At 55.3% G+C, this 27,942-nt stretch overlaps 3 protein-coding genes and 1 long non-coding RNA gene across 6 annotated transcripts; 1 reads left to right on the top strand and 3 right to left on the bottom strand.

The window, feature by feature from the left end:
• Positions 1 to 883: 883 nt before the first annotated feature.
• On the bottom strand, positions 884 to 4,171 carry Tbx10 (T-box transcription factor 10). The gene is made up of 7 exons (XM_021634557.2): positions 3,815 to 4,171; positions 3,634 to 3,735; positions 3,195 to 3,366; positions 2,388 to 2,543; positions 2,096 to 2,163; positions 1,790 to 1,884; positions 884 to 1,402 (listed from the first exon to the last, which is right to left on the bottom strand). The coding sequence occupies exons 1-7, from the start codon at positions 3,991 to 3,993 to the stop codon at positions 1,113 to 1,115; spliced, it is 1,062 nt and encodes a 353-aa protein (XP_021490232.1). The 5' UTR covers positions 3,994 to 4,171; the 3' UTR covers positions 884 to 1,112.
• Positions 4,172 to 9,849: 5,678 nt separating this feature from the next.
• Positions 9,850 to 14,556, bottom strand: Acy3 (aminoacylase 3). Of its 3 annotated transcripts, XM_021634529.2 has the most exons (8): positions 14,310 to 14,556; positions 13,676 to 13,746; positions 12,923 to 13,240; positions 12,295 to 12,490; positions 11,972 to 12,065; positions 11,635 to 11,742; positions 11,433 to 11,542; positions 9,850 to 10,205 (listed from the first exon to the last, which is right to left on the bottom strand). In XM_021634529.2, the coding sequence occupies exons 3-8, from the start codon at positions 13,156 to 13,158 to the stop codon at positions 9,990 to 9,992; spliced, it is 960 nt and encodes a 319-aa protein (XP_021490204.1). In that variant the 5' UTR covers positions 13,159 to 13,240; positions 13,676 to 13,746; positions 14,310 to 14,556; the 3' UTR covers positions 9,850 to 9,989. The 3 variants fall into 3 exon arrangements, with proteins under 3 accessions (XP_021490204.1, XP_021490221.1, XP_021490213.1); XM_021634546.2 differs by lacking the exon at positions 13,676 to 13,746; XM_021634538.2 differs by lacking the exon at positions 14,310 to 14,556 and having other exon boundaries at positions 13,676 to 13,775.
• Positions 14,557 to 18,403: 3,847 nt separating this feature from the next.
• LOC110547316 (aldehyde dehydrogenase family 3 member B2) lies at positions 18,404 to 27,798 on the bottom strand. Its single transcript, XM_060383566.1, has 10 exons — positions 27,562 to 27,798; positions 22,979 to 23,141; positions 22,541 to 22,651; positions 22,208 to 22,328; positions 22,005 to 22,090; positions 21,837 to 21,918; positions 21,140 to 21,526; positions 20,594 to 20,760; positions 19,781 to 19,880; positions 18,404 to 19,549 (listed from the first exon to the last, which is right to left on the bottom strand). Exons 1-10 carry the CDS (start codon positions 27,597 to 27,599, stop codon positions 19,365 to 19,367), a joined length of 1,440 nt encoding a protein of 479 aa, XP_060239549.1. The 5' UTR covers positions 27,600 to 27,798; the 3' UTR covers positions 18,404 to 19,364.
• LOC132654200 (uncharacterized) lies at positions 19,877 to 23,686 on the top strand. The gene is made up of 2 exons (XR_009591833.1): positions 19,877 to 20,458; positions 20,587 to 23,686. It is a non-coding gene; the product is annotated as an uncharacterized LOC132654200 (long non-coding RNA).
• Positions 27,799 to 27,942: the final 144 nt, after the last annotated feature.

Below are 27,942 nucleotides of genomic sequence, written 5' to 3'. Positions count from 1 at the left end.
GCGGGACAGTGGCCGCTCGGGTGGGGCACAGAGGCGTACTAGTCGAGGCCCGCTGGGCTGAGGTTCAGAGGTTACCGGGGCGGGGCATGCCGGGGCGGGGCTTACGGCGGGGTTTGTTGCTAAGGGCGGAGGCGGTTGGGGGTGAGGCCTCTGGAGCGGGGCTTGCTAGGTGAGGGCAGAAGCGGTTTTGTGTACCCGGAGCAAAGTGCCACCGGAGGGAAAGGCCTGGTGTAGAGCAGATAGGCGAGTCCAGAAAAGCGGATCGGCTTGATTAGCGTTCCTTCCCGGGGGCGTGACTTCCCTATCCACACGGCACCCTCGGCCTACTCATTGCTTCCGGAAGACCTGGGTGACCTGGGTTGAGTGGGTCGTGACTTCGCGTTCGGGATTTGGGATATGTGGCTGCTGAAGATCTTCTGGGCTCCCTGTCTCTCGTCCCTGTGGGTGTCTGTGTTTTCACAAGGAAGAGCTCCGGGTTGAGCAGAATGGGAGTCCTCCGGGCCCCTGGGCTCCCACTCCAAGAGAAGCCTTAGTCCCCCGGACTGTATCGCGAGGACTCCAGCCCCTATCTACTTGGACTTTTCCCTCCGGCCTTGATCGGCTTTCCAAGTCAACACTCATCCCTACCCTGGTCTGTGTGATCCCTGCCTATCACATTGCGCACCCCTCGATGCCCCTGTGTGCCTAACCCTCTCAAAGCCAGTGATGTCCTTTTATGGGTACACAAAGTAGGGGACAGACCAGGGGGAGTGTAGCCTTGCTGGTGTCGTCACTGTTACCATATCTCTGTGCTCCTGGCTCCAGTTTTTGGATACCTATAAAGGCGACGGGACTGTCTGATCTGGGAGTTCCCTTGTACAGAAGTGTTCTGACCCCATGGTGTCGAATGGTTTAATGTGGGGGACGGACAATTGAAGCAAGGTTTAGAGGAGTCATCTTCCAGGCAGGATTGAGGGCTTTGGGGTAGGAAGTAGGAGGCCTGATTCTATGGCTGGCAGGCCCCAGAATGGCTTTGAAACAGGAACCACCTGCCACCAGTCTTCCAGTTGCGATGTCTGGACAGAGAGGGAGAGGTGGGACACAGGGTAAAGGGCTTCCATGGCACTTGGCCGTCACAGGGGATCTTGGCTAGGCCCTAAGCACAAAGCAGAGGAGGGCAGGAGCCCCAGCCCAGCTGGGAGGGATGGGTCTTCCTGATCTCCATCAGTGCCGATACTGGGGAGAGGGTAAGGTGCCAGGCGAGCCCTTGGGATGCCAACGTGGCCTGGGGCTCCAGGATACAGGTTCTGGTAAGGGAGGGGCCTGTAGGTGGCAGGCGCCAGCAGGACCTCAGAGGTGGGAAGCAGCTGATGGTGTGACTGAGTAGGAGTCCTGGAGTTGGAAGCTGAAGCTTTACTGGTGGCTGAGGGAGAAAATGGTTTGAGTGGACGGCCGATTTCCCCTCACATCCCCACATACTGAGGCCTGCTTTTTCTGTCTTGTCCCTGGCCGTTCATCTTGGCCTACTTCAATATTTGTCCTTGTTCTCTTCTCTGCCTGGGCTTTCTTCCCTTACCTTCTTACTCAACTGTCTGCCAGTCTGAAGCAGAGCTTCCAGTTTCCAATGCCCAGCTGAGAATCCACCCCCTCCAGGAAACCCAACAGGCACCCCTCCTGTGCTCTATACCCTCCCTGTCCCTGCTGTCCTGTGCCTTCCTGCCCAGGTTGGGGTGGAGGTGTTGCTGATCATGGTGAAGCCCCTTCTTGGAGGGCCTGTGTGTCTGCCATTGTGTCTGGGCTGTGTCCTCACCTTTCCCTCGTTCTGCAGAGCCCTTAAGCAGACAGGGAGTGAGGCTGCTATGACTCCGGGCTGGGATGCTGAGCAATGGCCGTGGGGCCACAGGCCTGAAGATAGGGCAAGCAGGAATGGGATAGGAGGCCAAGGGAGGCACCCCATCCCCACCCCCACCCCCGGACATTATGGTCAGAGTCAGATAGGGGATATCAGAGCAAACCAGAAGACATGACCATAAAACAGGTCAAAAGTGAAGGTCTTAGGGGATGGAGCCATGGCCAGCACTGGGCTTAGAGCAAGAAGGCGGGATTGAGACGGTACCATGTGTCCGGGTCACTCTCTCTGAAGCCTTTGGCAAAGGGGTTGCTGGCAATTTTCAGCTGTGTGATCTACAGAGAGGAAGTATAGTTATGGACTGGCCTCCAGCCATTGGGCCCTGGGGAACCCACACTTAGCCACTCTGTCCCCTGGGAACTCTCAGTCAGCAGGAGCCCTCAGCCCAGGACCTCCAGAGCCAGCAGGAAGGCAGATGTCCAAGGGACAGGAGGAACCTCCAGCCTCAGTCTCCACCCCTCAAGATGGGCCGGTCCTCAGGAGCCCTGGTGTGACCCACCCGGTGGTTCTGGTAGGCTGTCACAGCCGTGAACTGTGTCTCCGTGAAGATGAAGGACTTGAAGTTTTCCTGGGCGTAGCGGGCGCTGTCCTTGCGCGGGTCCACGAAGACCACGTGGAAACGGGGCTGATAACGATGCATGGAGTTGAGAATGATCTGCAACAGGGTGGGAGCCAAGTGCAGGGGTGGAGCTGATGCAGCTGGCCTCCCTGGGCCCAACACTGACACCGCTCCTTGCCCCCGTCCCACTGTAGCTTGACCTGTGACATCTGTGAACTGTGGAATCCGACCATCCCGCCGACCCATCTCACCTTGTAGCCAGCCCTCGTCATTTTTCACCCAGTCCCCATAGCTGCCTCCAAGCTGGCCTCCCTGCTCCCCACCTTGCCCTTCTGCCCATTCTCCACACCGCAGCTGGGCAAGACGCACACACCTGCTCTGAATCCTCTGCCTCCCATCCACAGAGAGGAAAAGCCAGGGCTCTCAGCCCAGGCACTTGGGCCTGTGTGACAGGCTACCTGCCGCTTTCCTTCTCTCCTCCTTACCTCAGCCCCATGGGGAGTCTCCTTGAAGTCTCCCAACTCACTCCATGCTTTCTGGCCTCAAGACCTTTGCTCAGGTTGCCCCCTAGGCTCCAAACTGCTTCCCCTCTACCTTCCCTTCCTCCCTCTCTTCCTGTTGCTATCCGTCCAAATGCCACATCAGCCCTGCCAGCTCTGTCCCCAGGCTTCATCACCATCCCAGTCCCACTCTGCTGCAGCTGGCTCAGTCCCTCCCCGTGATGGCCCCAGTGGCTTGTGCCCTCACGTGGCCGTTGTCATCCATCAGGTTGTTGGTCAGCTTGAGTTTGTCAAAGGACACGATCTGCCGCATCCACTGGGCGCCCTTGGCTGGGGAGTCAGGGTGGAAATGCACCCTGCCAGGCGTGGCGGGGTCAGCCTTGCCCGCCACCAGCCAGGCAGAGCTGTGGAAGGCATACCTGTGGGAGCAGAGTGAGAGGTCAGGGGCTGCCCCCACGCCCCCACTCGGTGCTGAGTCCGATGGTGAAGAGGCCGAGCCTCCCCCAGGCCTGCACAGTCCACCCAACCATGGACCCACACCTCAGCCTGCGTCCCTCCCCTCGGGGCTTTCTTCTGCCTGGCTGGCCCTCTACAGCATGGACTCAGAAGGGTTCCAGCTCTCACCCTGTCTACTCTTGGGGTCCAGTCCCGTTCTCAGCAGCCCCGCTCCCCAGCCAGGCCCAGACCTGTATCTCTTGTCATCCAGAGGGATGAAGTCCATGAGCAGAGCATAGTCGGCTAGTGTGTCCATGCCCAGGATCTTCACCTGGAAGGTTGGGAACATCCGCCTGGGGATGGCAGGCGGGGAGATGCTCAGCCCGGCCCTGGCACCACTCCCTGCCCAGCCCCCACCGTCCATGCCCACACCTGCCCGCCTTGGTGACGATCATCTCTGTGCCCAGCTGGTTGAATTCTTCCCACAGTGGCTTCATCTCCAGCTGCACCATCACACTGGACACTCGTGGGTTCTTGGGGCCCTGCCCGGTGGGCTCTGCCATGGCTTGGGCTTCTGTGGACATGGTGCAGGAACCTGAGGGGACTGGCATCCCCAGCCGGGACTCCCAGCTGGCACTGGTCTCCGGTGGCGCCGGATAGGTCTCCGGCGGAGCGAGTACCCCTAGGCCAGCAGACAGGAAGACTGTGGAGAGAGGTTGAATCCTGAGCCCTGGCCTTGCCTGCCTGACTCACTACCTGTTCATCTTCAAATCTCAGGCAGTGTCTGTGTGTGCCTCTTCCTCTGGAAGGCCTTCCTGCCTGTCAGGCTTCTGTTCCTAGTATTGTCAGCCTACATTCACACATTCAGTTACAGTTAACTTGCGCCCCCCACCCCCCCCCCCCCCGAACCCTGGCAAGGTCTCATGTAGCCCAGGCTGGCCTCAAACTCCTGTAACAAAAGACAGCCTTGGACTGCTGATCCTCTTGCCTCCACCTCCCAGGGCCTCAGGTTACAGGCATGCATCACCCCGACTATTTGGGTGGGAGTGTGGAGGCATAGTTGTATTTGGTAGCCAAGGCTGGCCACAAGCTCTCGGGAATCCTCCTGCCTCTGCTCTCCAAGTGCTGGGATTACGGCCACTCTGCCTAATTTACAATCTTTCCCCAGTGTGATTCCGGAGGAAAGAGACAAGCAGCTACATGGCCTTGGGAAGTTGTTTCACCTCTTGGATCCTCAGTTTCCCCATCTCGTAGGGCAGACACACACACTGGTGAGGAGAACACAGGGTGACACGTTTACAGACGGTGTACAGATGAGGAGGCAGGAAGTACGACAGGACCTTACACGGCTTTGCGGAGCCCCAGCAGCCTGTTTAAGGAGGAGACTGAAGGAAGCTCATCCAAATTAGCTTCCCTAGACCCTGAGACCCAGCAAAACCTTTAAACTGTGGCTACAGTGTGCCTAACGTAAAATTTACCGTGTGTTAGCCGTGTTTAACCGTACAGTTCATGGCATTAGAATGTTCACAGCTATGTACGCCCCACCCCCACCCCACCCCCTCATGTTCTAGACAGTCCCAGTCATAACTTGCAGCACAAGCCTTGGCCAAAAGCATCCAAACTCTCCAGCCTCCCGTTTAAAGTACTGATGCTCGGACTGTGAGAAGGCTCAGCAGGTAGAGGAGCTAGCCATCAAGCCTGAGTACCAGAGTTCAATTCCCAGAGCCGACGTGGTGGAAGGAGAAAACCGACTTTGCTTGTCTTCTGACCTCCGTGTGCACACACACTGTACTAGCTGACTTTCTGTTGCTGCGATAAACACCTTGACTGAAAGCACCTAGGGGAGCAAAGGGTTAATTTGGCCCACAGGTCTGAGAGGAGTCAGGGTGCAGACCCAGGAAGTGAAGCTGTGGCCACCGAAGAGCACTGCTTACTGCCTTTCTCCTCCTGGCTTGTTCAGCTTGCTTTCTTAGACCACCCGAAACCACCTGCCCCTGGTGGCGCTGCGTGTCAGTGGGCTGCATCCCCCACGTCAGTCATTAATCAAGAAAGTGCCCCGTAGACATGCCCACAGGCCGGTCTAATGCAAACAGTTCCTCAGGTGAGGTTCCCGATTCCAAAATGGCTTGTTTGTGTGAGGTTGACAACTAACCAGCACACAACCAAATAAATAAACAGTAACAAAATAATGACCTTAGGCTGATAACTAAGTACCAACTAGTTGGTAGACTGCTTGCCTGCTGTGCTGAGTTTGATCCCCAGCATGACATCAAACACACAACAGGGTAGTGGAAGCAGGAGGATCAGAAAAAGTTCAAGGCTCTTCTCAGTGATGTAGTGAACGGAGGCCAGCCTGGGCTACAGGAAACCCTGTCTCCCTGTCTCCAGAAAAAAGAAGGAAGGAAGGGAGGGAGGGAGGGAGGAAGGGAGGGAGGGAGAGTGGGAGGGAGGGAGGGAGGGAGGGAGGGAGGGAGGGAGGGAGGGAGGAAAGGAAATTTAACAAGCAAACAAAATGGTTAAGACTAAGACCATGATTTAAAAACTATAAATAAAGTAATGGGCAGTGCACGCCTTTGATCCCAATACTTGGGAGGTAGAGACAGGCAGATTGCTATAAGGTCGAGGTCAGCCTGGTATACAGAGTGAGCTCCAGGACAGCCAAGGCTACACAGAGGAACCCTGTTTCAAAGAAAAAAAAGCAATGGCATTAATCTTAATAAAAACACTAGCCCAGCATCAAGATGCCTGTTAGGACAAGAAAAGAATGTAGAACTTAACAAGTATGGGCAAAATTATGGAGAAATTGGAATCCTCGGGCTGGTGGGAAGTTAATATGGTGCAGCCTTTTCAGAAGTCAGAGGTCCCTTACAAAACTAAACACGGAATCACCAAAGTAGGAACCCACACAAAGGTGTCTACACCCCCCTCAGGACAGCCCTGCTTCAATGGCCAAAAGGCAGAAGTAATCGAGTGTCCACTGACCGATAAGCAGATAAAGTGTAGCCTACAACAGAATACTATTCACCCTTCAAAGGAAAGGCCTTTCTAACGCAGTGAGGAGGGACCGTGAGAACTATGAGACAGGCCCCAAACATATGGCCAGTCTGTATAATTTTACTTACAGAAGGTAAAAAAAAAAAAAATTTTTTTTTACAGAAACAGAGAAAATTCAGTGGTGGTGGCCAGGGCCCAGAAGGAGAAATGTCCAATGGGGATTAGAGTTTCAGCTTTATAAGATGCAGAAAGATTGCATCTTATAAATATTGTGGTGAGGGTACACAGCCATGAACATCCTAATGCCATGAGCTACATGCTTAAACATGGTTAACGCGGCAAATCGTATGTACGCCTGCCACAACTTAAGGATTCTGCTGGACACACAGCCCAACAACAGAGCACTTGCCTAGCATGCATGGGGATCTGTTTTCAGTGCCCAGCGCTGGATTTTAAAGAAGGTTATTTTGAGCCAGATGTGGTGGGTGGTGGGTGGTGCGCATCCATACTCCACTGCAGAAACTGAAGTCACCCTGACCTACACACTGATGGAAGGCCAGCCTTAGCTACATGCGACCCTGTTTAGAACACAGAAACAAAAATCTGTGGGTGACATTCCGGAAGGGGGCTGAGGATGGCAGGACCCGACCCACAGACGTCATTGCGGCCAGGAGTCAGGGGGCAAGCGCGAGCAAAGGGCGCTGGTGGCCCGCTAGCTGGAGAGACAGGCATGGAGGGCTGGTGAGCTGGCTCAGCAGGTTAAGCGGATGCTGTGAAAGCCAGGCAACCCGAGGTTCATTTCCAGAGCGGACGGGATGGAAGGGAGAGAACCAACTCCTCAAGAATTGTCCTCTGACCCCCACGTGCGTTCCGAGGCTATCCCATCTCCACGGTGCACACTTGCATGCATGTATGCTCAAGAATATGCGCATGCAATAATTACAGAGAATTAAAAAGGCAGATGGCTGGAGGGGTCGTGTCTAACACGGCATCGTGGACTGCTTACGGAGCGTGAGGGCACAGGGTGTGTGCCACCTCTTCCGCAGCCCTGACCGCCTTGACCCACAAGGAGTGGATTGTCCCAAGAACCCTCACTGCAGCAGAGATGGAGGCCTTTGGGAAAGATCTGCAGGACCTGAGGCCGCAGCTTAGGAGCTGCCCATCCGGTTTCCCAATCCACTTACGAGGCCACCTCTACGGCCCGAACCATCCCTACCTGCCATGCAGACAGCTCAGGCTGGGCTGCAGCCTCACCCAGGGAGGGGTGGCCAGTGAGGGACACCGGGCCGGCTCCTGCGCACCAGCCAGCACCAGCCCCCAGTTCTCAGTGCTCCCTCCTCAGCTGTCCTCCGTCCAGGTCTCTGGCCGAGGCTTGTCCTCCTGAGCTTGGCACCTGCTCTGGATGTTCTTAAATCCCGGCTCCCGGATGTTCGGGAGGCGTCTCCAAACCACCTCTGACTGTAGTCTCTGGAGCTGGGCCACTGGCTGGGTTCAGCTCTGGGGGCAGGCTCGTGCGGAAGGGGGCAGGTGGGGAGGTTGTGACGTGGCAAAGCTCCCCTTCGCCCCTCCTGGTCCTGTCTCCCCTCTCCGGCTAAGAGCCCCCCAGCTATTCCTGATCAATGGGCCCCAGTGCAGGTGGGGGCAGGGTGCCATCTTGAGGACAGCCTGGTGTCCACAGGGGCTCTGGCTAGATGGAAGGGCTGAAGGGAAGGCAGCAGGAGAGGCAGGAAGGCTGGGTGCAGAGGTGATGCCCTCCCTCCTAGCCTAAGACCTTAGCCGACTAGTGCTGTTCCCACCAGCCTACGGTGCATCCCTGCAAGGAACGAGCAGGAAACACGAGAGCAGGGAGAGCCCCAGACTGGGTGGTAATGTATTTACATCCCGTGAGCAATCTCTGCTTGTGATGATCCAGCCTCAGCTGAAGAGCAGAAGAGCAGAGGTTGTCCTCTCACATGATGTTCACGGGTAGACTGAGGGAGCCTGAGCACCTCCTCCGAGCCAGCTTCCCCATCTGTCCTGAGGGAAACTGAGTCACTGCTCTAGGGTGGGGCTTCCCAGGCCACCTCAGCCAACCCTTGGGGGAGCGTCCAGGCTTCCTCAGTCTGGTGCTGGGAGGCTAGGTTCATAGAGACCATGGTCTCTGCCGGAGGCAACCCTGCACAGATCTAAACTCCACTGACATTGGCTTTGGAGATTTCAGCCAGGTAAGAAAGGAGTGTTGTCTGCTAGTCAAAGGGCACCAGCATCTCAAGGGCCTCTGATAAAGTATACCCCTAGCCCTCCTGTTCCGGAATTCAGTGTGGTGGGTGGAGGGCAGGAGAGGTTTGGGGATCCTGTCCCAGTCTTAGCAGCTCCTCCTCCGCCTGCATCCTCAGAATTGGCCAGCCTAGGTTCTGTTGGCTCTTGACGTGTGTGTATGCGTGTGTGCGCCTGCTTTTGATACATGTAATAGGAAACACACACACACATGAGCATAAACACGCTAACTCACATGTCTACATGCACACTCACAAGCTCAAAGGCTCACCCGTGACAGGACCATGGACGGGGCTTCTGCGTGTGTAGTCCCTCACACAGCCCGGCACATGAACACCCTGCAAGGAGCCATCCAGCACCCCTCCCTAACTGCTCTGCCTCCCTGCCCCAGGCTCCTGCTGGCCCCGATGCCCTCTCATCCATCTTGCCTGCCAGCTGGTCCCTGGCGCAGCCATATCCTTCACACCTCCTCATCTCACAGCTCAATACCAGCAGACGGCATGGCAGCCGTGGCCGCAGGGAGATGAATGGGCCAGGCGGACTGCAGAGGCCCAGACAGCGAGGCTGCGGGAGGGAGGGCTGAACTCTGGGCCCCGGCTCTGGGGCTTGCAATGCTGTGCCTTCCCAGCAGGACACACCACTGGGCCGTTCCCCTCACGCAGATGTATGAGGGTTGGTGGAGAAGGTGGGGGGGAGTGAGGCAGCTTCCTGCCTTCTCTCTTGGGCTTTCTTCTTCCCCAGCCCAGGCCACCTTCCCCCAGTACCCTTGAAGCTGGGCAGTACCCTATCTGCATCCTGACTCCTCTAAACCACCTGGAAATTTGCCTCATGCAGATCACCCCAAAAGAACGCTTGTAGGCCTAGGACTCTTGGGAACGCACACATATTCTAAGGACCCCCGGAGAAGCGCAGCTGTGTGTGCTACTTGGGCACATGTCTGTAGGGGCTGGGGATCCCCCCGGCACCCCTGAAAGTCCCTCTCTATCTTCCTCCACATAGAAGATTTCTATCCCCAGGATGTGTGGCCAAATGTGGGCACAGAGAAGGCTACCACTGGACCCAGGTTCAAGGTTACACTGGCTGGCCCTCCCCCAGTTTCCCTTTAAATATGCCCACATGTGCGGGTCCACGCATGATCCTGGGGGACATCCCTCCCCTCCTCCACTCACCTCCCTAATCAAAGAGAGACCTCGATGGGCAAAGAACAGGAACCGTGGTTTCTGGGCACATTCCATTTTATATCATGGCATTGGTTGTCTGGCAAAGACATGGTGCCCAGGGTGGGATGGGGATCCTGGGCTTGGGACTGTGCCTTGGGACCCATTGTTCAGATAGGGAAACTGAGGTATGACTTGGGTTAGGAAGCCACGGTGGGGCTGGAGGACAGCCCTGGCATGGCAGGCACCGAGATGTGGATCTTCTCAGATTTCAGGAAAGCCACGTGCTTCTCATAGTAGGCGGCCTCATTAACGAACACAGGGTATACGACGGAGTCCCCTTCAAACAGCACATCCTCACCACTGAATAGCCTGAAGATGGGATCACCAGGCCTCAGCGGCTCAAAGTCGTGGTCCTGGGAGAGAAGAGCCAAAGCCAAAGCTGCTGGGGCTGTGACCTCTGCCCCCTACCCCAAGAGGGAGTAACCCCAGCCTTGCCAAGAAGCACTGCTTAGAGACAGTTCTGAGAAAGGTGTCACCAGGCGGTTTTGCTGTTTCAAGAACATCACCAAACTGGGTTTCCCAGTAAGGGGAACAGGGACTGTTTCTGACATGAACTCAAAGGCTGGCTCTTGACCTCACCCCTGCCCCCCCGAGGGAGGAGCAGCCTTGGTAGGCCACAGAGGAAAACATTGCAGCCAGTCCTGAAGAGACCTGATAAGCTATCAGATGGAAGGGGAGGAGGATCTCCCCTATCAGTGGACTTGAAAAAGGATAGGGAAGAAATCAGGGAGGGAGGGTGGGGTTGGGAGGGCATGAGGGAGGGGTCTACAGCTGGGATACAAAGTTAATAAACTGTAACTAATATTAAAAAATTAAAATTTAATCAAAAAAAGAACATCATGGTGTGTATTATGCAAATTAAGATGGCTATGACATGGTCAAGAAATACTCTCTCACCAGAATCGTTCCTGTATATAGTCTTTTGGACAAAAATATAAAACATGCTTATATTTTTAAAGGTAAAAATCCCTAAAATAACTATTGTTTTGATTTTTGTTTGTTGTTTTATGTTGTTTCTTTTGAGACAGAGTTTCTCTGTGTAGCCTTGGCTATCCTGGACTTACCTTGTAGATCAGGGTGGCCTCGAACTCACAGAGATCTACTTGCCTCTGCCTCCGAGTGCTGGGATTACAAGAGTGCCCCACCGCACTCGGCTTAAAATAATTATTGTTACATAGCATTTGCAAAGCGTGTGGGCAGGTCTGGTGTGAGATGCTCTCCCGGGTGTCAAAAATGAGCTGGAAAATTACTAAGACTCCTGCAGAAAAAGGCTGCAGGGCTGCAGGACTGCACAAGCTCCTGCTCAACAGCGACCCCGTGTGGAAAGTCCACTCATTGACACGGGGCTGCTCAAGCAGCCATGGGAAAAGAATATTTGCACCGCCCAGCAGGTGACATGGGTTTTGTCCCCCTCCCCTCTGCTTCTCCAGTCGAAGGAGGACAGTGGTTCCAAATGCTAGGCCCGAGGGGGCTCTAGATGCAGGTATGGACTGGCCCAGCCTTGGGCCCAGCTCGGGATTCTGAGGTACTGGAGGCTTGGTTGCTCAGGGTATCCTCCCGCACCCCTCCCTAACACCAACCTGTAGCCGAGGGTGCACAGTGCCGGCCAGACCGCCGTCGGAGGTGCGTGGGAAGTCCACAGCGCCTAACTTCCTGTAGCTCTCCATCTCAAAGGCGGGGAAGGCCTTGCCTGGGTAGAGGCTGGGTGTGACCACCTCTGGTTTTCTGGAACCAGCCCTCTCCCCAGACCTGTTTCCCTGCAAAGCTATCGGAGGGTCTCACCTTGGTTGAAGAGCTCGATGAAGTCCAGGATGGACATCACCAGGGCTCTCATCTGGGAGAAGAGGTCAGCCCGCAGCACGCCCTGAGGCTGGGGGCCTATCTCCAGAGCTGGGGCCAGGAAGGGAGATGTCAGGCAGGTGCCCCATTGGAGGTGACTCGATACTCATAGGAGAGATCCTGCCAGGCTGGGGCCTGGTTCCATCCTCCAAGGGATCTACCTGCTTCCAACTCCGCCTCTCCAGGCTGACTCCACCCCTCCTGGCCCCTTCCTCTCCCTTCTTCCCTCCCTCCCTCCCCCTCCCCCCTCCCCCTCCCGCTCTTCCCACCCCCACCTCACCGATTCCATTCTTGGACACAGATTCCAAGCTGTAGGTTTCATTCTGGGATGTTTCGTACTCCAAGAAGCGGCAGGGCAGGTCCGGGTTCTGCATCTGTGGGGTGAGATGAGCCAGTCAGGACCCAGGCCCTGAGGCTGGGAGAGCGACGTACAGGAAGCACAGGGTCACCCACCCGGTCCGACATCCCTCCCTTGGTTGGATGGTTCCAGAGCAGCATCTGGAGTCCTTGCAAGCGGGAGGCCCCCGGGAACAAGGGCCAGGCTGAGGTGACCCTGGTCACTCTGCCCCCTCCCTGCCCTCCCTCTCCCCAGCATCTGACTACCTGCAGGTAATGGCACAGGTGCAAGTTGAACACAGTGTAGGGAGATTCGGAGATGATGCAGACGCCAGTGTTAGCTGTGGTGTTGTGCAGGTCGAGGATAAAGTCAAAGGCCTGGTCTGTGCCTTTGGGCCCCAAGAGCTGGTTCAACTCTCGGGCTCTCGTCACCTCATACGGGTCATCGGGGGTGGCCTCAGAACTTTGGGGAAAGGAACAGGGGACGCCAGTCCCCATCACCTCAGTCAGCCTCCTTTTCCGTGGCTAACTTCTCACCCCTTGGGGAAACTGGCTGAGAGGCCACCTCTACAAAGGCTACTCTTGGCCAGGTCGGAGGCTTCACGCGCCCCCCCCCCCCGCCATCCCGCTCTTCCTCTGTGTCCCCAGTAACCTGAGGCTCGCATCTTGCTCCTATTCCCCATGTGTGTCTCACTCCATCCAACTGGTAAGAGTGTGGCCTAAGTAAGGTTCACAATCAGGACAGACTTCCTGGAAGAGGTGACATTGGCTTGGATCTCTCTAACCCAGAGGATCACTGAGCGAAGGCAGAGGTGCCTTGCTGGCCACAGAGGCAGATCTGTAGGGGTACTAGTTACCGGCCTGTGACTCAGCCAACCTGGCCAAGGGTACTCACCGGAGGAAGGTAAGGGTGAAAGTACGGTTAAGATCTCGGTCCATGTAGCGGCGACAGGCAGCAGTGGCTGCCGGGTTGGCCAGAACCGGCATGGCCGAGAAGCTGGCTCTCTGCAGCTCCCCTGGGGCCTTCAGCCAGTGCCGGGCCAGGTGGACGCCACACATCTCATTTCCGTGGGTGCCCCCAACCACAGCCACACGGCGCAGGGGTTCCCGGGGCGCGGGCAGGGTGGTCATCCCACAGTGGAGATGTGAAGCTTAGTATCCAGACAGGAGGGTGAGCTCCCCAGGCCCTGAGGAGTCGGAGGCAGGGGGCTGCCTGTGAAGAGGTTGCTGGGTGTTGGTGTCAGCTGTGTCCCACCTGTACCCGGAAGCCAAGCTCAAGAGAACCTGAGGACAATTTTTCTATCCTTGAAACCTCGGTCCCTGTTCTGGGACATTCTTTGAGGGTGAGTGTCGCTCCCCTTTCTGCTTTTCTCTCTGAGGAGACACTTCCCTTGATGCTGTGAGAAGGAAGTTTCTTTCACCTAAGCTGAGAGAAGGGACTCAGACACTCAGGAGGCGGGCTGGTCCCACCCACACCCCCATCACCATAGGAGAATCATGCACACATTTCACAGATGGTAAAAGCCAATGCCAGGCTTTCCAGGGAGAGAAGACTGTCGTTCTCTTAGCTGTGCAGCAAGTGTCTGGGTTCCAGGCTACCTCTGCACCCTCCTCTGAACTGGCTGGAAGCCTCCAAGAGGCCGCTTACCTTCTGGGCTTCCCTAGGCCCAGGCCTGATGTACCGGCCTCCTGGATGGCTGGATTTATGGGCCTGCAGGCCTGTGGCAGGAAGTGTTTGTGTTGGCTGAGAACCAGGGGCTGCTGGGCTGAGAGCCAGGCATTCAAAGTTCACAGGGCCCCGCCCCCACCCCCTAAGCTCCACCCGCCCCCACCCACCACAGCCTGCTGGGTCCAGCTCCCTAGGGCAGGTTTACCCCCTTGCCCTCTGCTCCTTGCTCCTTGAACTGGGACAGTTCCACCTGCGAGGGCCTGGGAGGGCTCCTAGTATAAGCTATACTTGCCCTTGGAAAATAAATCAGAGATTCCCGACCTGAAATCATGACTCTCAGTCCTCAGAAAGGACTTGGCTTTGCTGACTGGCAGGCACCGGGGGTCCAGTACCCGGTCCAAAGCCCTCATGGTGTTTTGCCCAGATCCACCCAGAGAGCTGCTTTTTTTGAGGCTACTGAAGGCAGACAGCAGCGGGTAGTGATTTGGTTTTGGCCACACCAGCCCTGTACTTTAGGGACCACCAGAAAAGGAGTCCCCTTCCCTCCATGGCCTTTCCTCTGAATCTCCCTGTCTCTGTAGCTCGCGATACCTGTGGGCTGTGGGTCTCATACCTTTAGCTCACCGATGCCTCAAACGAAATTGCAGAATGTTTTGCCTCCTAGTCTTTGTGGTGGCCGTCAGGGACGCTGTAACTGAAATGGCTTTGCTCGCTCCCTTTTGGGAAACAGCCTTCAGACCCAGTTTACAGGTGTAGAAGCTAAGGCTCAGCAGAGAAGCTCAGGGTGCGCTGAACACAGGGGACGGATGGACCTGGAAGACGGGCTGTGACTGTTCCTCTCCCTGTTGCCTCTGTGGCCCCCTGGGGGAGGACAGAGGAGAAGACCTGGTTCCCTGACCCAGGGCTGGCCCTCCTACCAAGCTCAGCTGTCCACTGGCAGGAACAGAGCGCTGTTCAGAGGTCACTGAAGAAAGAAGCAAGATGGAGGCGGTGAACCATGCAGCCCACTTAACCATCCAATTAACTATGTCCACTCGCTGTCCACACCTGGGCGCTGAGGTCAGGCCTTGTGTTCCAGGATGTCCTCACGTCCTGGAGGAACAAGACTGAGTTCCTGCTGAAGAGCCAAGCCTGGCAGACAGTTTGGGGGCTCTGGGTGGCAGGGGGCCTCTGTGCTAGCCTTCCTCAAAGCCACTTAGATCACACTCTAGCCTGAACGTGCCCTCTTACCCTCCCCAACCCCACGGCACTGGGGACAGTGGGGCCCTGTGGGTTACTTTTGCTTTTGCAGGGGCAGCTGTCCTTCAGTGAATGGCTGGAGGCGGTGACATGTTATCCAGGAACTCTTTCTGTTGTCTGGGGCCTTGGCTGAGGGAGGCCAGGGACCTCCATAAGGCCTATGCAGAGGGTCACAGAACCTTTCATCAACACTTTCAGGGAGCTGTACACCCAGCCCTTCCCCTGGTGACAGGGGCTGTTGGCGGGGTGAGTCAGGCTGCCTGTTCCCCCCAACCCCAATCCCTGCTCTGCTCCAGCCCAAAGCCTGGGTGTTTAGTCTGAAGGCCAGCCACCTGCTGGAGTCCTGCTCTGCCTCAGAAGTGGGAACTGCTTGCTTAACTTGGCTGTTGAGGGGGGTGGTGGGTTCAGGGTCCTTCCTGCCAGGAGGTGCATGGCTCCAGCTAAGGATGGGCCCCACTTCCTGTGCTGGAACTAGCTTCTTTTGTTTCTAGTTATGGACAGAGGCTATGGCAGGCCCAATGAGTAATGCCCCTGAGCCCCAGAAAATAGATGGGTCCCCTGACAAGCTGTGTGACCTGGAGAAAAGGCAGTGCCTTGTCTGGGCCTTGGAACCTGCATGGGAAATGAGGGTGAGGCAGCTCTGAGACTGAGACAGCTGGGGGGAGTAGGGGCAAGGACACCCCAAGATGAGCAAGGGCTAGAGCCCAACATCTCTCTAGGTAGGGAAATTGAGGCCCAGAGAGATGTCAGAACTAAGCTACCCCCATCCCACCCCACCCCAAGTTGCAAATCTTGATCCAAGAGGTGCTTGGGGCCTGGGATCCACGCCTGAGGATCGGGACCCAGTGGCTTTGGAGCCCCAGCCTGCCCCTCCACTCTCCTGACTAGGCTTGTGGCTCCCTTTGTCAGCGCTCAGCTCCTCTGGCCTGCCTGCCAGGCACATCTTCATCAAGGTTGGACAGCCCTGCTCCCTGTGCCTGGCCTGCTGAGCCCTCCAGGGAAGTGACATGGCCACTCTCCTCCCAGCATCTCCAGACCCATGCCTCTGTCTGTCCTTCGCAGTTGACCTCCCATCTCTCTTCTGGTGGCTCCCAAGGTGACATAGGAGACACGTAGCTGCTCCTCCAGCTTCCTTCTGGGACAGCTGTTAGTATTTTTTTTTTAATACCACATACAACAGATGTGATATGAAAGAGATTCATTGGATGGAGGTAGAGAGAAAAAGAGAGAGAGAGAGAGAGAGAGAGAGAGAGAGAGAGAGAGAGAGAGAGACATGGTGGGGGGTGACCCCAGGAGAGAAACCGAGGTAGAGAGTTCAAGAAGAGAGGAAAGAGAGAGAGATAAGAGCACCAAAATGTGTATTACATGGTAAGGAGAAGCCCCTGCCCTGGAAAGTTTAGGTTAGAGGGTGGGATTTGCCAACTGGCTCAGAGACTACGCAGCCTTCACCTGGAGAAGGAGGGGAGGGAGTGGTCAGAAAAGGCCTGGGAATGGAGGGGAGCGTAGCCAGCGCCGCAGGAGAAAGGAGAGCACCAGCTGGGGTAAAAGGTTCAGCAAATGAGACGTTTAATGTTGAGCCTCACTGAAGTGAAGACCTATAAGGAGGTTAGCCACGTGTGGACTGACCAGGAGCCCTGTGGCCAGGCCGCCATCACTAGTTCTCAGGGCCAGGATCTGGCCTTGAGGATGGGGACACTTCTCAAAGTGTGCATGGCTAGCTGCGGGGAGGGAGAGACAGGAGGCAGCGGAGGGGTGACCTTGTTCCCTGCCCCTCGAAACTCCCCCACCTGCAGGGTTCTGGCTGGGTACCGGGGGCATGACAGACATTCTGTCCTTTGTCTGCTTTCTAGTGATCAGGTGCTCGGGTGAGAAGAGAGGGCAGGACTTCAGTGGCCATGCTGGGGTAGAGAGGCCTGGAAAGTCTCCTTGTAGTTCCTCTGGAGGGCACTGAGAACTCTCTGTGGTTCACAGGCGCGGCCCCGGGGAACAGCTCTGTCCTTTGCCCTCTGCATCCTGTCAGGCAAGACATTTTGTACTTGGTGCTGCCTCAGGGAGCTGAGGCTGCAGCTCAAGGGGCAGCATCCTGCTTTCTGTGGCTGTGATCAACACTCCATGACCAGAGCCCTGTGGGAGGAAAGGGTTTACAAGCCTCTGCAAATCTACCTGAGGGAAGTCAGGGCAGGAACTCAAGGCAAAGCCTGACAGCAGGAGCTGAAGCAGAGGCCGTGGAGGAACACTGCTTCCTGAATTGCTCCTTGTGGCTTGCTCAGCCTGCTTTTTTACACAACCCTGGACCACCTGCCCAGAGATTGCCCTGCCCACAGTGACCTGGGCCCTCCCCATGTCACTCATTGATCGAAGAAATAACCCTGCTGGCCAAACTGATGGGGACATTTTTTAATTAAGGTTCCCTCTTTCCAAATGACTCTAGTTTATGTCCGGTTGTCAAATGACTATCAGCACAGGCCGTACAAGAGAGGGAAGGCCCTTGTCATGGTCTCATACAGATATGTGCCCCTACCCACGTCCTCCGTACTACCAGACATGGCCTCCCAAAGCCCATTTACACTCTAGACCTGGAGTCCTGCAAGCTCTGCCTCTCCAACACCTTCTCTGTGGCCTCTGAGTCCCTTCAGCTCCTGCTCCAGTCTTGCTAACTTGATGTCCTGGACTTGGATGGGGAAGGATGACTCACGTGTATTGTCGATTTTCTGATGGCCGATCCTGTGGCTGATGACTACTGTGGGCCCAGCAGCTACAGCTGGATTTCACCATGACCCCTCTGGAGCCCCAGGTGGCTTGCAGACCTGCCACTCCCCTGCCCACCCGCTCATTAACCCACCAGTCTCAACATCCGAACACTCCACCCCGCCAGCCATCTTCCGCTTTTCTAGCCATAGCAGGTACCTCCTCTCATCTATTTATTATCTTGTCCACCTGCCTATAAGTCCCTGTTACATACCTCTGCTGTGACCCCATGTTCTATTCTGGAGGTGCCATCACCCCACATCTCCAAGACCACACTTCTTTTCATTTTCTCAACCCCAGGCCACTAGCTCAGCTTTCCTGTGACTCTAAGGATGAGGAGCCCAGAGAGCCAGGGCTGGGAATGGGAATAGCTCCAGGGTAGGGGCTAGGAAGAACAAGAAGCCAATCCCAGGGCCTGACATCCTGTCTACTCAGCCTTCTGTCCCATGATCCTCAGCAAGGGCCAGCAACCCTCGGTTCTATCCCTGCTTTCCTCTGTGAACTCAGCACAAACCTGACTGGACTCAAGGCCTCGGTTTCCCCATGTCCAGAGGAAGTTTCCAGTTTTTTGTTTGTTTTTTGAGGCAGGGTCTCTACATATCCCTGACTGCCTTGGAACTCACTATGCAGACCAGGCCAGCCTTACAAAGGTCCACCTGTCTCTGCCTCCCAAGTGCTGGGATTAAAGGAGAGAATCAACACACCCAGTTCAAAGCCTCCATTTTTAAAGTTTTATTTTATTTTATTTTCCATGTATGAGTATTTTGCCTACACGAATGTCTGTGCATCATATGCCTGGTACCTGCTGAGGCCAGAAGAGGGTGTTGGATTTCTTCACAGATGATTGTGAGCTGCCACGTGGTTGCTGGGAATTGAACCTAGTCCTCTGGAAGAGCAGCCAGTGCTCTTAACCACCGAGTCTCCAAGAATTTCATGTTTTACCTCTCATTATTTCTTTCTAGGTGGGAAATTGTGCTGGCCAGCACATGTACACAGCCCTGCCTGGGTCCAGAGCAGACATGACTAATCAACCTCGATTTCCTTCTTATTCATGCTATTTCCTGGCCTGCCATCATTTGAACTGAACTGTGCTCTGTCATGTCATTTCTGCTGAGTCATGGGCAATGGGGTTGGGGGGGTTGGGGGGGGTGAGGGGTGGAGTGTGTGTGTGGAACCTTCTGAAGCCACGAACTTTCCCCTCGAACTTGGCCTATGTTCGCGTCATTTGAGAGAAGCCACAGGAAAGGAACTAATGAACATGCTTCAGACAGATTCCACCAATTAAGCTGGTCTTGATTCCAGATCATGTCTCTTCAGGGGGACAAAGCCACCCTTCAGCTGTGGATGGAGCTGTGAGAAGCTGCTCTGTCTTTTGGGACCCTGTGAGCTGACAGAGAAAGCCTCCGGCCCTCAGTCAACAGATCTGCCCAACCTTGTGGGGAGGGGCTCCTCTGTCAGCAGACCTGTCTAAGCAGAGGGTCAGGAGGCTGCTGAGGGCACTGTGCTGTGGGAAGGGGCTGGACCAGCCACCAGGAAGTCCTGCCTGGCTGCAGGTCTGTTCAGAGGAATCGACCAGTGACAAGGAGCACCTGCCTCCTGGGAACCACTGGGAATCTGGGAGCAGCTGAAAGCTCAGGTGGTTCTGGGCGGGGGGCCGCAGGAGGGAGGAGTCAGGTGTCATTCACAGGATGGTGCAACTCTGGGACCCCATGGCCCAGCTTATGAGCTGCTGGTTCCAGGGACTATAGGGCGGGTAACGGAGGTCATTCAGCTTTTCCATCCCTGGGCTGCGCAGCAGACAGGCGCGCTGGTGGGAGAAGGTGTCGAAGGAGAACTTGCCGTGGTACCTGCCCATGCCGCTGTGGCCTGTAAGGACACAGAGAGCGAGGCTGTAGGGCAGCATCATCGCAGCCCTGCTGGCCAGCCTGGGCAGCAGCCACCTGTTAGGGCAGAAGCCCTGTGCTTGCAAGGGAGCTCAAAGAACAGCAGGCAACCAAGTTTAGAGATAGGGTAACTGAGGCCTAAGAGGCCCAGAGCCTAGATCCAGGTAGAGTAGCCAAGACTGAGGGTGGATTGTGGAGGGGTCCAGGAACTCACCAACTCCCCCCAGGGGCAGGGCTGGTAGGGTCAGGTAGAGGAAGCCATCATTGCCTCCAAAGCCACCACTGCTGGTACGTTCCAGCATCTGGTTCATCACCTGAAAGAGGCGGAAGTGAGCAGCGGTGAGCGGGTGAGTCCTGACAGTCCCCCTGGGAGAGCAAAGAGTCCTCACCTCCACCTTGCCTCTCCCAGCACTGAGCAGTCCCTTACTTTAAGCACCCGCTAGGGGGCGCACTTTTTGGGCCATGCCCATTACCATAACCACGAGGAGATCATGGTTTGCGTCCTTCAATCCCATAGGAGTTTGGCTTGGGAGGAATTTTTCACAGCTCAGAAGCGGGGAGGGGCCTCCCTGGCACACCTCATACAGTAGGTGGAGGCTACCCCAGCCAGGACAGATAGCTGGCCAGTTCTACACCTGGCACCTGTGCCTCTGCTTGTGCCCAGCCCCACCTTTCTTTTTTCTTTCTTTTTTTTCTTAAGATGTATTTATTTATTATGTATATAGTGTTCTGCCTGCATGTGTGCCTACACGCCAGAAGAGAGCACCAGATCTCATTACAGATGGTTGTGAGCCACCACGTGTCTGCTGGGACTTGAACTCGGGACCTCTGGAAAGGCAGTCAGTGCTCTTAACCTCTGAGCCAACTCTCCAGCCCTTCGACCCTTCTTAAGGTGTTTTTGTATTCAACGAAACCAAGTATTCAACGAAACCAGGCTGGCTGCTGAAACCTGCAGCATCAGTCTAAAGCCTCAGGCAGGAGGCATGGCTAATCTGTCCCCTTCTCACTTTCTCCTGCCAGGCCCCACCTGGTTGGAGTTGGAGAAGGCATACAATGCCAGTGGCTTCTCCCGTTTGTTGATGAAGTTGATGGCCTCATCCAGACTCCTCACGGTCACCAAAGGCAGGATGGGCCCAAAGATCTCTTCCTGCATCACAGGCTCTGTCTCCTGCACATCTACCAGCACTGTGGGGGCTGTGGACAAAGGAAGAAACAGCCTTGCTTGTTATCAGGGCTTGGATGGAAACAAGGCTCTGGACTAGGAAGTCTCGGGATCTGACCTCTCAGGACTCTGAGTGTCCAGGGACCTGGCCTCATGGGGCAATGAAAAAAGAATGGAAGTTTAAGCTCATGAAACTGGGGTCCCAGCTCAGTAAGCCTAAAGCTGTGGGGCCTAAGGTTGGAACTGAGGAGTCACAGGCTTAGCAACAGTTATGGCACCACAATCACCGGTGAACTCAAGAACACAAGGACTCGCGTTGGAGATCACACTCAGGGTCCAACAGGGCCCTCTCCAGAATGGAAGGGTCTCAGCCCAGGTGGGCTGTGGGCCAGCGAAGGGCAGGAGACTCACCAATGTAGCGCTCTCCCTCATCGCTCTGGCCACCGATGGCCACGCGGCCACAGCCCAGCAGTCCCTGGAGACGCTTGAAGTGTTTCTGGTTGATGATTCGGCCCAGGTTGGGGGAGGTCTGCGGGTTGTCTCCGTAGAAACGTGTGATGGCATTCTGCAGGGCAGGCAGCAGCCTCTCCTGCATCTCCTGGCTGCACAGGATGTAGTCGGGGGCCACACAGGTCTGGCCAGCATTGAAGTAGCGGAACCAGGCCACCCGGTTGGCCACAGTCTGGGGGTCACAGCTGTCATCCACGTAGCAGGGGTTCTTACCCCCCAGCTCCAGGGTGACGGGCGTCAGGTGCTCGGCTGCGGCGGCCATGACGATCTTGCCTACCCGAGGGCTCCCTGAGGGCATGGCCAAGAGGCACCATCCTCACCTGGTCAGCTGGTCTAGGCAGGAACTTTGACCTTCTCTCTCCACAGAGACCTTCCCCAGCCCGACTTCTGGGCTGCTCCACCTACCTCCTAGAGTCTATCTCCATCCTGGCCACCCCAGATTCTCCAAGATCCTCAGGAGTCCTGGACAGCCACCCTCAGGGACACCTGTACCTCTTGACTCATTCCCTACCCTGGCCTGTGGCCTCATCCCCCAAGTCCTTCACAGACATTCTCCGCTGTCCCCCATCCCCAGGATCCTGGCCAGGGCTGCCCTCACCTGTGAAGAAGATATAGTCAAATTTGTGTTTCAGCAGCTGCCCGGTCTCCTCGGGCCCACCCAGCACCACAGCAAAGCAGCTCTGCAAGGCAGGACGAGAACTCAGGAGGCAGACCCAGGGCAGGGGGACCTCCCCACTGGCTGGGACAGGGGTGTGGGGCTGCCCACCTGGTCCAGGTACTGGGGCAGCAGCTCTGCCAGCACCTTCTCTGTGTTCTTGCTTATTTCTGATGGCTTCAGTACCACACAGTTCCCTGCAGGAGCCAATGGGGAAGCAGAGAGGGGATGCTGGTGCCTGCACCCTCCGGGGAACTCCGGATGCCCTCTTTGGGAAGGACTGTCAGACTGTGGGGGCCCAAAAGCCCACTCACCTGCAGCGATGGCTCCCACTAAGGGCATGATCATCAAGTTCAAAGGATAATTCCAGGGTGCAATGATAAGCACCAGGCCAAAGGGCTCCTTCCGGATGAAGGCTGAGCTCAGCTTCGTGAGCTAGGATGCAGGGGGATAGTCAGTGCCTAGGGAGTAACAGTCACACACACACACACACACACGTCCTCACATCCCTGTGTAATGGAGTCCCCAAATGAGAAGACTGTTTTACTTTGGTCTCAAGGGCAGGAAGGGGCCTGGGGCCGGCTGTTTCCATGCCCTGCCATCCCTCTGACACCTTCACCCACCGTGACGCAGCCAACGGGGCTCACCAAGTTGGTGGACACAGACTCGTCCTTCATCCAGGTCTGCAGGCTCTTGAGGGCCAGGTCCACCTCATTCTGGCACAGGATGATCTCACTCATGTCTGACTCGAAGGCTGACTGTGGGGAGAGCAGGTTCAAGGCTGGGCTGGGCTCTACCACTTGGATAGGGCATGAGGCAGCCCCCTTGAGCACATATGTGAACAGTGTAAGGACAGCATGGTGGTCCCATGGCGACTGCAGTTCTGGAGCGCCACTGCTTGGCTTTGAGACTTTGGGAGAGCGGCGTAACCCAAGTGCTTCAATTTCCCTATTGGTGACCTGAGAACAGCTAACAAACACCTGGAGATTCGCTCCTCCTCAAGCGCACACGGTCTCATAGAGGATGTGGCGCCTCTTGGGAAGGGCACAGCTGCTCTAGATGTCCCTGCCATCCCCCCGCAGTACCTTGCCCACGTCCTTAGCCAGGGCATCCTGCAGCAGCTGCTTGTTGTCCTGCAAGAAACGGCCCAGGCCCTGCAGCTGTGCTGCCCGGAACTCAGCAGGCCGTGTCTGCCCTGCACTGAAGGCCTCCCGCAGCCTCCGCAGTGTGTCCTCAGGAGGGTCCACCCTGGAGGATGGGGCAGTGGTCATTGGTGGCCTGTGTCCCACTCAACCTTTGGGGAGAGCTTCAGCAGCCCCAGAGGCTGAAGCAGGCCCCCAGTACACGTCATTCACACCCACTTTCCCATTCCCCTTCCCCCAAGTTTCTAACCTCCTACCCTGAGTTTCCTCTAATGGGGAGCTGGAGGGATGGTCAGCAGTTAAGAATATTGGCTATTCTTACAGAGGACCTGGGTTCGATTCTTACCAACCACATGGCAGCTCACAACTGTCTGTAGTTCCCGATCCAGGAGATCTGACACCTTATATGCAGACATACATGTAGGAAAAAAACACTAATGCACGTAAAATAAAAGGAAATAAATTGTTTGGGACTGGAGAGATGGCTCAGAGGTTAAGGGCATTGACTGTCCTTTCAAAGTTCAATTCCCATTGACCGCATGGTGGCTCATAACCATCTGTAATGAGATCTGGTGCCCTCTTCTGGTGTGCAGGTGTACATGTAGGCAGAACATTGTATACATAATAAATAAATGTTTTTTTTAAGCCTCATATTCCTCCAGTAGCCCTCCCATGGACCAATTGCTACATAATGGAGTTGTGTGCACGTGAGCGTTATTACCTATTAGGAGTTTGGGTTTGGGTTTTGTTTTTATGACTTTTTTGTTTGAAATAAGCAATGTCATAGCTTTTCCCCCTCTTTTACGTTTTATTTTTATTATTGGTTGTGAAGAGAGGCTCTCACAACTTGTGTGTGTGAGGGTCACAGGACAAATTTATGGAGTTGGTTCTCCCACTTTTCTGTGGGTCCCGACAAACAGGTCACCAGAGCTCCCACAGCCACATTGCTGAGCCATTGCACTAGTCCCTCCCCATCTCTGTGTGTGTGAGAGAGACAGAGAGATGGAGGGAGGGAGGGAAGGAGAAACGGACCAGATTCAGTAGGCTCCTCTCTGCCAGAGTAAGTAGAGACACATAGAGCCCAGCAGCAAGGAACCTGAGAGAAGAGCTGCCTGGCAGAGATTATGACCAACTGAGCCACCTTGAAAGGACACTGCTCAACCAATTGAGTTGCCTGTAAGCTGTGCTGTGTGCTCCAGGACTCCTGGGTTTTTATTGTTGGCTGGTTTGGTTGGTTGGTTGGTTGGTTGGTTGGTTTTTTTGTTTTGTTTGTTTTGGTCTTTCAAGATAGGGTTTCTCTGTGTGGCCCTGGCTGTCCTGGAACTAGCTCTATAGACCAGGCTGGCCTTGAACTCAGAGTTCCCCCGCCTTTGCCTCCGAATGGGTTTCCCAGCTGTTATGAGCTGTCAACCGCGCTGGGTGGGCCTTGGTGATGGAGCTTTATTTGAGTCATTTCTGCTACTGGCAGCAGCCCTTGCCATGCTCTTGAGAGTAACCTGTAATGAAAGTGATTGCTTCCCCAAGCTGGACTTTGGTGGTTATCATACTTCCGTCTGTCAGAGGATTCCTATCTGGGGTGAGTAGACATATGTGTTCTGTCTCCCCAAGAAAAGTTTTGCCACACAACAGTAGCCCAGGCTTGCCTCAAATTGTGAAGCTGACATTTATGGCTGTGCGTGCATGTGTTTGCGGGCTTGTGTCCCTGTGTGCCTCTTTTCAAGTGTCTACATACATGGAGGAAGTGTCTATCGGTGGGTGTATCTTTACACCTGAGTGTCTGTACACTTGTGTCTCCTGTGGTGAGTTGGTGGGAGTGGGTGTTTCCAGGAAGACCCGGGGCCATTCCCTGCAGGGATTCCTTGGAGGAGCTGGGCCCGGCTGGGGCCGCTTGGTCCCCACTTCCCCGTAATTGCAGTGAAAACAGGGACACTGGGCGTTGTGGATGTGGGACAACGTTGTGGATGTGGGACAACAGGTGTAGAGGCCTTGCAGTGCAGATTTTGAGAGATGGGGTGCAGTAAGGCCAGTTGCATTGATGGGCCCTGCTATACAGGGAGCAGGGATGGATTCTGTGGACATCAGTGGGCATCAGGACAGAGGGTAGCATGTGCCATCTCATTTAAGCCTTGCAAGTATCACTGCCTCATACCAGGGATGGGAAAATGAGCCTTGGAGAGGCTAGCTGATTTGTCCTATGTGGCTTTGACTGCCAACCTGACACAGCTTGGGGTCACCTGAGAAGGGACAAATGAGGGACTGCCCAGGCCACACCGCGTGCATGTCTGTGTGGGGTTGTCTCGATTGTCAGTTGATATAGAAAGGCACCGTTCCCTGAGTCCCTGGCCTGCATAGGAAAGCTGGCTGAGAACAAGCCCCGGAGCTAATCGGAAAGCGGCTTCCTCCATGGTTTCTGCTGTACAGCCTTGGCTTTCAGTTAGCTCCTGCACTGACTTCCCCTGTGACCAGTGAGCTGACGTCAACCCTTTCCTCCTCTAAGCAGAGTGTTCTCTCTCTCTCTTTCAACACAGGGTTTCTCTGGGTAGCACTGGTCATCCTGTCTCTTCGTAGACCAGGCTGGCCTCGAACTCACAGAGATCGCCTGCCTCTGCCTCCCCGAGTGCTGGGGTTATAGGTGTGCCCCACCACCACGAGGCCTGGGCAGAGTGCCTGTCTTATTACAGAGACAGAAAGGAGATGAGAACACATTCTCACAGTGGGTGCTTCTCAGTCCCCGAGGCTCTCTCCTCCACCAACGCTGTGACCGTGTTCCGACATGTGCCCGGCACTTGGTGTGTGTGGAGGAGTCATACGTGTATGTATGTGTAGAGTGTATGATCGAAGAGGTGTGTGCCTGCAGATGCACGTGCAGGTGTGTGTGGAGGCCAAAGGTCAACATCCGCTTTCTTCCTCAGGTCCCCTGTATTTAAAGAGGCAGGGCCCATTGATAACCCCAGAGCTCATGAGTCGGTGAGGCCTAGGGGGGGATCACTGTGTCTATGGGGAGTTTGGGACAGGGTCTCACTATGCAGCCTTAGCTGTCCTGGTCTTCTTTCTTCTTTTCTTAAGATTTATTTATTTATTAACTGTGTGCCTGCAGGCCAGAAGGGGGCACCAGATCTCACTAGAGATGGTTATGAGGCACCATGTGGTTGCTTGGACTTGAACTCAGGACCTTTGGAAGAACAGCCAGTGGTTTTAACTTCTGAGCCATTTCTCCAGCCCTGGACTGGTACTCTTTATATAACCTTGAACTTGAAGTAATCCTTCTGCCTTCTGTACAGAGGTGACCTCTGTGTGCCTCTAGGCTAAGCTTTTTTTTTTTTTAATTAAAGATTTATTTATTTATGTATATGAGTGTTCTGTCTTCCTATATATCTGCATGACAGAAGATGCATCAGATCCCATTATAGGTGGTCGTGACTCACTGTGTGGGTGCTGGGAATAGAACTCAAGACCTCTGGAAGAACAACCAGTGCTTTTAACTACTAGGCCACCTCTCCAGCCCCCCACACTAAGCTTTAGTCACATGTTTGTGTTTTGTTTTTTTTAAATCATCTCCTCAATGTCTTTCAGTTGCTTCTAGATTTTCTAAGAGAATGTAACATCTCGGGGGCCACAGTGAGCTCCAGCTAGCCTCAAATATCTAGCTACGGATGGCCTTGAACCACCCTACTCCTCATGCTTCTGCTTCTATCTCCCAAGGGCTGGGATTAAGGCTTGAGCCACCTCACTCAGTTAATGCATTCCTGGGGATCAGGCCGCTTCCACACATGCCAGGCAAGCGCTCTACCATTCCCAGCCACTTTGTTTTCTTTCTCTTTGAAATAACTCTCGCTGTGCACTCCAGACTGTCTCTGAATCCATGTTCCTTTATTGCAACATCTAGAGGGCTGAGATCACAGGCGTATGGCACTGTGCCCCGTGGCTAAGGTAGCTTTTATTCAGCCTAAAACTGCATCGGGTGTGGTAGTACCCGTCTTTAACCCAGCTCGTCAGAGTTGGAGACAGGCAGATCGCTGTGGGTTTGAGGTCAGCCTGGTGTACATAGTGAATTCTAGGACAGCAAGGGCTACACAGTGAGACCCTGTCTTGAAAAACAAACAAAACCCTCCGCTCTGGCCTTGCCTCCCGAGAAGTCCCCTCCTTTCCGACACTCTGGTCGCAGCTCTGGTGTCCTCTGCCAGGTCTCCATCTGCTCATATGGCTGCTGCCTCCAGCAATAGGGGGCTCCTCCAGACAGGCTGGGGTTTATCCCCAGTCCTGGGGTGCTTCCTCCCCGTCACAGGAAGCCGAGGCTCAGAAGCGCAGCCAGGCAGCAGACTGTGTACCTCTGCCCTCGGCCCCCAGTCCTGTTGTCGCTGCATTGTCCTAGGCTCATTGGTGGTCTCAACACCTTGGCTCGTGACCCTGCCCCTCACCTATGACTCCATATCCCATTTCCACCAGAACTGCCTCCCCCCCCCCCCGCCCACCGAGGCCTTTTGTACCGAGGCCCCTTTGCTACCAGTGCCGGTGACCCTACCTACCCTGGTGAGGGCTCTGAGCCTGTGTCCACAGCAGACATTCTGGTTCCAGATGTGCAGCTGGCTCCTCTTTTAGCAGGCTCTTTCACCTCTGCTGATCCTTCTCGGTGGACCACGGCGGGACACTCCAGGCAGTGCAACGCCCGGTCTTGGAGCTCTAACAGATGGTAGGTGTAGCAGCTGCCTCCCAAATCCCACACCCTCCCTCCTGGGTTCAGCTCTAGAAACCGGAATGGCAGGCTGCGCAGGCTTCTCTGTGGGTCTGAATGTTCTGGAGATGATGACAGGAAGTTAGCTAGTGAGGAGAAAAGTCATGGGGACGGGCAGTGAATGCGAACCTCATCGGGTCCGCAGCAGCAATACCACCTCCTCCAGGAAGCCCCA

The sequence above is a fragment of the Meriones unguiculatus genome, chromosome 1 (genome assembly GCF_030254825.1).
Source record: "Meriones unguiculatus strain TT.TT164.6M chromosome 1, Bangor_MerUng_6.1, whole genome shotgun sequence".
Classification (NCBI taxonomy): Eukaryota; Metazoa; Chordata; class Mammalia; order Rodentia; family Muridae; genus Meriones; species Meriones unguiculatus.
This window is presented reverse-complemented; position numbering and strand designations above follow the sequence as displayed.

What these genes read in the sequence shown, in the direction of transcription:
- Tbx10 (XM_021634557.2), bottom strand. Translation starts at nt 3,993, where the DNA reads ATGCCAGTCCCCTCAGGTTCCTGCACCATGTCCACAGAAGCCCAAGCC. An exon ending in CTGGATGACAAGAGATACAG is followed by an intron (nt 3,367 to 3,633) that starts GTCTGGGCCTGG and finishes CTGCTCCCACAG; the next exon opens with GTATGCCTTCCACAGCTCTG. An exon ending in GAGAGTGACCCGGACACATG is followed by an intron (nt 1,885 to 2,095) that starts GTACCGTCTCAA and finishes CCCTATCTTCAG; the next exon opens with GCCTGTGGCCCCACGGCCAT.
- Acy3 (XM_021634529.2), bottom strand. Translation starts at nt 13,158, where the DNA reads ATGACCACCCTGCCCGCGCCCCGGGAACCCCTGCGCCGTGTGGCTGTG. An exon ending in ACCTGTGCCATTACCTGCAG is followed by an intron (nt 12,066 to 12,294) that starts GTAGTCAGATGC and finishes CTCACCCCACAG; the next exon opens with ATGCAGAACCCGGACCTGCC. An exon ending in CTGTGCACCCTCGGCTACAG is followed by an intron (nt 10,206 to 11,432) that starts GTTGGTGTTAGG and finishes CTTCTCTCCCAG; the next exon opens with GACCACGACTTTGAGCCGCT.
- LOC110547316 (XM_060383566.1), bottom strand. Translation starts at nt 27,599, where the DNA reads ATGTCTGCTGTGGACACAGGCTCAGAGCCCTCACCAGG. An exon ending in TGGCTAAGGACGTGGGCAAG is followed by an intron (nt 22,652 to 22,978) that starts GTACTGCGGGGG and finishes CTCTCCCCACAG; the next exon opens with TCAGCCTTCGAGTCAGACAT. An exon ending in TGAGGGAGAGCGCTACATTG is followed by an intron (nt 20,761 to 21,139) that starts GTGAGTCTCCTG and finishes CTTTGTCCACAG; the next exon opens with CCCCCACAGTGCTGGTAGAT.